The sequence below is a fragment of the Gossypium raimondii genome, chromosome 8, assembly GCF_025698545.1.
Source record: "Gossypium raimondii isolate GPD5lz chromosome 8, ASM2569854v1, whole genome shotgun sequence".
Taxonomy (NCBI): Eukaryota; Viridiplantae; Streptophyta; class Magnoliopsida; order Malvales; family Malvaceae; genus Gossypium; species Gossypium raimondii.
The window spans coordinates 13,172,461-13,180,960 of record NC_068572.1 but is presented as its reverse complement, the minus strand read 5'-3'; the positions used below and the strand labels follow the sequence as shown (position 1 = coordinate 13,180,960).

General features: G+C 34.4%; 1 protein-coding gene across 2 annotated transcripts; it reads left to right on the top strand.

The window, feature by feature from the left end:
* Positions 1 to 725: 725 nt before the first annotated feature.
* LOC105790857 (probable plastid-lipid-associated protein 12, chloroplastic) lies at positions 726 to 6,489 on the top strand. Of its 2 annotated transcripts, XM_012618647.2 has the most exons (11): positions 726 to 1,042; positions 1,140 to 1,193; positions 1,381 to 1,455; positions 2,687 to 2,806; positions 3,887 to 4,078; positions 4,176 to 4,259; positions 4,364 to 4,456; positions 4,674 to 4,727; positions 4,857 to 4,933; positions 6,040 to 6,147; positions 6,235 to 6,489. In XM_012618647.2, the coding sequence occupies exons 1-11, from the start codon at positions 782 to 784 to the stop codon at positions 6,317 to 6,319; spliced, it is 1,203 nt and encodes a 400-aa protein (XP_012474101.1). In that variant the 5' UTR covers positions 726 to 781; the 3' UTR covers positions 6,320 to 6,489. The 2 variants fall into 2 exon arrangements, with proteins under 2 accessions (XP_012474101.1, XP_012474102.1); XM_012618648.2 differs by lacking the exon at positions 2,687 to 2,806.
* The last annotated feature ends 2,011 nt before the right edge of the window (positions 6,490 to 8,500 follow it).

Sequence of the window (8,500 nt, the reverse complement as noted above, 5' to 3'; positions counted from 1 at the left end):
TTAGACCCGGGCCTAGAAAGAGGGCTTAAAATTCTACATCATCCTGACTCAGCTTATAATTAGGTCTAGTAACAATAACAAATTTTAATTTTAATTTTAATTAAACTATAATAAATCAATCATTTATATTGAGATGTAAACATTTAAAATATGTAGATATATATAATTATATTGAAAGAAAAATAAACCCGAACCAAATCCAAGACTGAAACAAACTCAATACTAAACTCAAAATAATCTAAATTCAAAAAAGCTTGAACTTGAAATAGCTCGAACCTGAAAAGACCTAAACATAAAATAAAATAAAAAAACAAAAATTAAACCTTAAAAGGCTCAAACTCGAAAAATTTAAACCCAAAATAATTTAACTCGAACTTACCTAAACCCGCCCCATGGCCACCCATACGAATGTCCAATTGAAATTACAGAGTCCATTCTCGAAATAGACTCGATTGAGCCATTAAAAAAATCAGAGGAAATTATTGACTGAATCTTAATTCAACTGATATTGATATTGTTATTAATTAAAAAATATGTGAGTTTGAGCATGCACATTTATGCTCGTATTTAAAGGTTGGTGTAAGATTATGGAAAGTCTTGTTAATTCTATAAAGAAAATCAGAGGGAACTGATAGCTTAATTCCACGTGGCCAATGGGCATAAGCCAAGTGTAATGTAAACTGCAAAACCGATCTGCAAGGATAAATTATAAATAAACCTCAACCTCTCAAAACGGAACAAACTGCTCAGGGCAGACTAGGCAGTGTCAACACAGACACTTATGGCTCTAATAGAAAATCTGAACCTATGGCCTCCATCGAACCTGCAGAGAAACCTTGCTTTAAACTCCCCTCCAAAGCTCTTCAACTTCAAACCTTCTGCAACTCATTCGATCCGCAAGACTCTCCACACTTGTCGCTGTTCTCTTGTGAATGAACAACAGCAACAACAGGCTTCCTTTACAGACCAAGAAAAGCAGCTTATCGACGCACTCATTGGGATCCAAGGCCGAGGCAAATCAGCTTCTCCTCAGCAACTCAATGTACAAAAAACATTTGACCACCCATTTTGCTCTTTAATCTCTGCATCACTTTGAATTTTAAGAGTATTATATTTGACTTTCGTTTTGATTTCCGAAGGATGTGGAGCGTGCAGTTCAAGTTCTGGAAGGCCAAGACGGCGAGGGAGATCCCGTCAGTTTTCTTCTTCGAAATTATTGGCGTTTCTGAATATCGACCAAAAATGTTGGGTTTTAAGTGGGGAATTAAAATGGACGCTTGTTTATGTAGTATTTGCTGGGACAGTGTTTAGATTTTTATAATTTTAGTACTGAAAAATTCTAATATGGTCTTGTGATTATGATTACTTCCTTGCCTGTAGACAAGCTCTGATCTAATTGAAGGTCGGTGGCAGTTGATGTTTACGACTAGGCCTGGCACAGCTTCCCCAATTCAGGTTAGTCGTCAACTCTCTGCTTTAAGGCTCTCCAATAACTCATCTTTAAATTATCCAAGCTATAACTCATTCGCTTTATATTAAGCATCCAACCTATAACCTTACACCACCTTAACATACTCGTAGGCAAAGACAGAGAAGCATACACGTAAGTGTAACATGTAAAAACAACATAAGAATTAGGCTCTAATACCTTGTTAAGAATCAAATTTAGAGCCAATTGATTATAAATGGAAAGATCCAACTTGAATATGACACCACATGCAACTCAAGATTTGACTAATGTGGGATAACACCGCTTAACCCTTGGAAGATTTTCATCTATTCTTCTGTGTCTATACATGTTCAGAAATAAGTTTCTTTTGTTTTGTACTGGTGAAGTTAGAATTCTTAAATAGCATACTTATATTCTTCCCAAGGCAGGAATTGACCTTTAAAAATTAAGTCCGGTTATGCTTGCCAAAATTGTAGAAATGACTGTCTTTAGACTTTCTTGTGGTTAACTGATTTTGGGCTTATAGGAAGAAACTTTGAAAATCATGAAAGGGAAGGGAGGCTTATGGCGTTCCATTGATAGCTTTAATATGATAAAATAGGAGTATGAATAATTTGGGTGTTCTTTTGATGACCCTGTGAATTGAGGTTGTCAAATGTTTGCTTGGGGTGTGGCTGTATTGGAGTCCAATGTTGCTTCAGCCAAGGATTTTGAAAGGGGGATAAGTGAACTATTTTAGATAACTTTTACTGCAATGAAGTTTCTGTTTATCAATTCTGTTTAAATGCTGTGAGAAGGTAGTTGAATGGTGAATGTTCTTGCAAAAGTTGGTATTGACAAGGAGGTATGCTCATGGTATGGTGGTTATGCTTGTTATCTTGTTTAGGAGTTGGTGTGTTGTTGGGCCTGTTAATTATCTTTTATTTTGATTCATCTGTTTGCTAATAGATTGGATCATTAATATGTATTTTTCTGATTTGCTTTAGGCTTTCCTTTCTGTATTTATTTAGGCAAGAGATGCATTTGAGGTGTCCTGTTTCCTGTAATGGGTGTGGCTCATCTTTGTAATGAGTTTTTTTATTATTAATTAACAAATTTGACTTAGAAGCAAAATGAAAGTTATTCTCTTTGAAATGCAGTAATTGAGGATACTATAATGCAAATTAGGTTAGTCTGTCTTCCCTTAATTTTTCTTCTATTTTTTTTTTTCAATGATGTGATTTTTATTGGCTGTAGAGAACATTTGTTGGGGTTGACTTTTTTAGTGTATTTCAAGAGGTTTATCTCCGGACAAATGATCCACGAGTTGCCAACATCGTAAAATTTTCTGACTGGATAGGTGAACTAAAAGTAGAGGTATGGTTTCATTATCTCTAGTGATCACGGTAGCTCATTTTTTGAATTATTTATGTGCAGACGAAATGTCATGAGACATGAAAAAAGTAGCTCTTTAGTACCCTGGCTTGCTCAAGTTGTGGAATTGCATACATTGCTTTCTGTATAATGTCTATCTATTTGATGCTTAAAGAGATTTTTCTCATGAAATTATCTTTTGACCTGACAAAGGGCGGATAATTTAGATATATTTCTTAAGAAAGAAAATCGTTGTCCATCCGTACTTCACAAAACTGGCATAGATGGTGCTGAGAAAATCAAAATAAAGGAGCGACATTCGCTTAGTTATCTGTTCAATCCTTGTTTGAATTGAAATATCAATATTCCAGCTAATGTAACATCCTTGGACAAGGGGAATGCCATTAATATTCCCGTAGTTAGATGTGTACCCAGGTCACTTGAGTAGGGTTCGGTGCATGTAAACTTAGATGCATATATAACCATATAGCCACGTCCCCCTCTTAAGTCAAACTTCGTTAGTATACTAAGTTACAGAGACTCTTCATTTTCCCTAGTACTCACATCTAACACATTCAAACATGGATATGAGTGCATTATCCTCCAAATATATGAAAAAGATAACTTTGAAAAAGTTAAGTATATCCGTTTCGGACAAATACTTGGACCAGACACTCACCCCAGCGTTATTTAACATAGATATTATAAGGTGGATGAGACTCACTCGTATCCCTTACTCTTTAGATATAATCCGTGTCCTTAAAAATAGGTTAAATGACAGTGAAAAAAAAAAAGAAACCAAACTGGTTCTATAACATTTCATATAACAGATACTGGAATCAGCATTTGGTAACTACATGCCTCTTCTAGGAGATTATGGATTCTGAATCACAATTTATCAAAGGAGAAAGCAACTTCAGTTGCTTTCTTTTTGAGCTGCTTGAAAACAATTTGTCCATAAAAATGCCATAAGGTACTTTATTTCTTGTGTTCTTGTCTGCAATATTACAGACATTAAGTTTCGATTGGGCAGACCTCAGCTTTTCTCATGGATTAACTTTTCATTTTATTTTCCTTTTATAGGCGGCAGCATCAATAAAAGATGGAAAACGGATCCTCTTCCAGTTTGACAGAGCTGCCTTTTCATTTAAATTCTTACCATTTAAGGTACCATATCCAGTCCCATTTAGACTTCTTGGAGATGAAGCCAAGGGTTGGTTAGACACTACATATCTGTCTCATTCTGGAAATCTCCGTATTTCAAGAGGAAATAAGGTGACGACATTTATTTACCTTCATCTTTTCTTTTTCTAAGTGAGTGTTATGGATAAAGTTTTTACTAAGGAAGTCCAGCAATGTCTCTGTAGTGCAGGGCACTACATTTGTGCTTCAAAAGAGGACTGATCCTAGGCAAAAGTTGTTAGCAGCTATTTCCACGGGAACAGGAGTTGAAGAGGTAAAATAATAATTTTAGGATTTTCCAATAATGTTGGAGAGAGCTTGTACTATCATGTAGTGTAACCTTCCTCTGCTAATTGTTACATGCCTCTACCTTTTCAGGCAATTGATGAGTTTATCTCCTTAAGCAAGAGTGGGGCTAAAGATGAACCAGTACTCTTAGAGGGAGAATGGCAGATGATATGGAGCTCACAGGTTTATTTATAACGCCTCCGGCATCTAAGCCATAAATTTGTTGGAAGAGCCTAAAATAATGAGTAGTGTTTTTTCTTTCCCTTTTGCCTCATATGTTCACTCCCACCATAGTATGCGTGCTTCATCTAGAATTAAATAAAGGTAGTCATGTTCTTTCTTTGGATAATTGCTTCTTGTTCGTTCTTTGCTCTCCTTAGCCCTGACTATATTGTTGCAGATAGAAACAGATAGTTGGCTAGAAAATGCCGGCAATGGTCTTATGGGCAGTCAGGTAAGTGACGTATAAATGTTAATAACTTTGGCTTTGTGATGATGCCTTGATTGCTGGTAGTTCTCTCTTTTATGGAATTGCCTCATTAGAGTAATTCAGTTGCTCTCTCTTTTATTGCAACTGCTTTAGATTGTCAAGAATGAACAAATGAAGTTTCTAGTGAACATCTTACCTGGGATCAGATTCTCCATGATTGGCAAGTTTGTGTAAGTCTCTCACTTTACTTTAGTGTTGAAAGGATAATTTTTTTTTTTCTTTTTTGGTCCAAATTCAAAATGATAAAAGTTAGCTCCCAAATTCAGGTTAGTTGTACTTCATTCTACTTCACTAGTTTAGCCAAAGATAAATAATGAAGACTGATGTCTCCCAGGACATACATGGCCCTGTCGTAATTGTAGGTAGGTCATGAATATATATTTCCTAGCTATGCAAATTGCCAAATAGGAATGTATAATATAAGATCTAACAAAAAAATTTAAAACATGAAACTAGTAAAAGGTTTTGGCAAAAGACCTTGGAATATAAACATCTAATATAATATAGATCTCATTCGATATGATAGCCAGCTTCAGAAACTCTGCTACACCCAAATGTAGAAAAAATTAAAGAAAATTAAAGTAGAAAGAAGTCTAGCCAAGTCCAAACTTCATTTCGAAAACCCTACTTAAGTGGATAGGCTACCATACATATAGAGACATCAGGTATGTTTGACGTGTATGGTAACCATTATTGATCAACTAATAGATATCACCCGCCAATATTGATCTCATCTATTCTTATCTTTGTACTCTCAAATGTTGAATTGACACTGCATTAAGAGACTCTTCAATTTATGCCAGAAGTTTCTTATTTTTCAAAATTCCCTATTTTAACACCCAGTTATATGCCATTGAGGCATTATTCAACCTATCTTACTCAAAAGCCGAAGACAACGACAATGCAAAGCTAATGTGACTTGGATATTTAGATGTAAAATATGTTTCAAATGTTTTATTTATTTGTCTTTTGTTGCTTTCTTCTGTGAACTATAAGTTCTGCAGTTCCCCCTTCATCGAAAATCAATGTTTTATTTATTTGTCTTTTTCTCATCGAAATGTTTTTCTTAGATTTTTTACTTTAATGGTACGCGGATACGGCCACTTCAAGAACCCTATAAATACATGAAAAAAACTTGGGAAATAACTGAACATATCCATGTAGCACACATACATGTATCTGACAGGCACTACTAGTTTGAGTTCGAGTAACATAGAAATGAATTACCGTTTAATTAATTAGTCAAAAACTTGATCACACAAATTGCTTGATGCAGCAAATCAGGCACAAAAACATATGATGTTACAATGGACGATGCAGCCCTGATTGGTGGTCCATTTGGGTACCCTTTGGAAATGGAGACCAAGATCAATATGGAGCTTCTGTAAGATGACTCCAATAACATATGCTACTTGGTTGGATGTCTAGTTGGTAGCGTAATTAATTACCTTTACTAAATATGCATTTGCAGATATAATGATGACAAGATCAGGATTTCCAAGGGCTACAATAATATTTTGTTTGTCCACCTTCGAGCTTCAGATGGGTCAAAATAGATAAAGAAAAAGTGAATAGCAACCTGTACTTCTAATGTTCTATGGCAACTCGAGTCCCTTTAGGCTGTATATAATGCATCTCAACACTATATTTCAATGTAATAGGCTATTTAACAATTTTACTATTATGGAATCTTAATTGGTGCAATTTATTCACCCAAAATTTTATATTTTTTTTATACAATATTGAAGTAGGGGAGTATTGAATCTGTCTGAAACCGAACCATACAACTTATGCTTGCTTTTGTTGTATCATTCTTTTGATTTGGTGATAGATGTGACAACTTGAAACTAATCCTAGCCCTCCATTTTCAAATTTGAATTTCCAAGCATAAAAGTTATGTCAGTCTTGGAACTATATATAGATTAAGAAAAAAAAAAGGTAAATTATACCAACAGTCACTTAACTTTAGGGTAGTTGACAAAACAGTCATCTAAGTTTCATTTTAGTCACTCAACTTTGAAAAAATAACAAAATAGTCCATTTTAACCATTTTTCGTTACAGACCTAATGAAAAAGTGACATGGCGTTTAACGGTGGGCTAGTTGTCATTTAAATAGTCTTTTTTAACCTTAAGCTTATTTAAGAGCCCTGGGCAGTAAAAGAAGGAAGAGAAAAAGAAGAACGGAGAAGAAATGGATAAGAAGAAGAAGAAGAAGAAAAGAAAAAGAGGAGAAAAAGAGAAAATGGAAGGAGCTTCATACCAGTGATTCCCAAGGGTCAAAATCCAGGAACTCAAAGATGACTACTCTTCCACGGCACCGATGCCTCCATGGCCAACGCCCTTCGTCGCATAAGTTGAGTGCATGTGCTAATGCACATAAGCAGTCTGTGCATTGATTTTGAAATTTTTTTTCTTCCGATGATAGAATGGACTTGATACCAAGGTTGAAAAGTCTAGAAAGCGAATGAAGGAAAGGAAAAACAGGGTTAAAAAAGTCAAAGGTGTAAAGAAGGCAATTGGGGTGTTTTTTTTTCAACTGTTTTTTCTTGAATTTATTTTGTCTATTACTTGTGACTTTGCCCACATTGCAGACCGTGGCTGGAGAGGCTGCTAAAAAGAAGTGAGATCCCATAGATATGTGTTGGAACATTTTCAAATATTTATAGTATTCTAATAACTATAAATGAATGGGTGTAATTAATCAAAAGATAAATCTTTTGGTCAATTGGTCAAAAGTGATATCATTTGACTTTTGAAAAGAATTATAACTATTCAAACAATATTATTTGAATAGTTATAAAATTAAATAAATAATTATTATTTATTTATTCATAAAAACACCTATTGAAAGATGTCTCTATGAAGAGACATGAGAATTCCTATAAATAGGAATGAGATTTCATTTGGAAATCACACCAAGAAGTTCTAAAAGTTCTTTCTATCATTCCTCATTTTCTAATATTATTAGATTGTTCTATAAAGAGTTACTGCAGAAATTCTTGTAGAAATTGAGTTTCTTGCTATACATTGCTTAGTGCTTTGTAGACTATTCTCGTCAATGCAAAACGAAAATAGTCATTGGCTTCATTGTATCCTTGAGGTTGATTTGCTTGGAACTCATTTGCACACTGAAGATAGGTGGGGGCGAATATAACCTTAAAGATAGTGGCTTGATACACACCTTGGAGCCTTGTCCTATTTTCTCTTTTTCTATTCGAGTTTCATTCGTGTGTTTGAGATTTTCCTCACCAGAGATTTGTACTAAAAATATGAACTAAGTTTCATGCAGCAATACTGTAACGCCTCGTTTTTAGTAAAATCGAAGCAGTAGTTTCAGGACCACAAATCTGAGGTCATAAAATTTATTTTAATATTATTTTGTATTCTACAGCATGATAGTATTATTGTATAAAAATTTCGTTAAGAAATTTTATCGTTGGTATGCTCAATTTGTAAAAAAGGACTAAATCGCGTAAAGTGTGAAAGTTGTGTTCTATTAGCTAAAGGTGTTAAATAACTATAGAACTTTAAAGTGGAGATCCTTTTATGGTAATTAGACCATTAAATGAGTTAGTGGATGTGCATGGCTTGGTAATTGTGTAATTTTTAAAGTTAGGTAAAAGTAAAATGGTAATTAGGTAATTAATAGTAAATTAAATAAAACAAAAGAAAAAATGCTTCATTCTTTCTTCATCTTCCACCAATTTTTCACCAAGAAAATAGCCATTGGAGAGCT

Bases quoted from the DNA above. Each gene is read 5' to 3' on its own strand.
- LOC105790857 (XM_012618647.2), top strand. From the start codon at position 782: ATGGCTCTAATAGAAAATCTGAACCTATGGCCTCCATCGAACCTGCAG. The intron at 1,456-2,686 runs GTTAGTCGTCAA...TATTGGCTGTAG, and splicing joins GCACAGCTTCCCCAATTCAG to AGAACATTTGTTGGGGTTGA. The intron at 6,148-6,234 runs GTAAGATGACTC...ATGCATTTGCAG, and splicing joins AAGATCAATATGGAGCTTCT to ATATAATGATGACAAGATCA.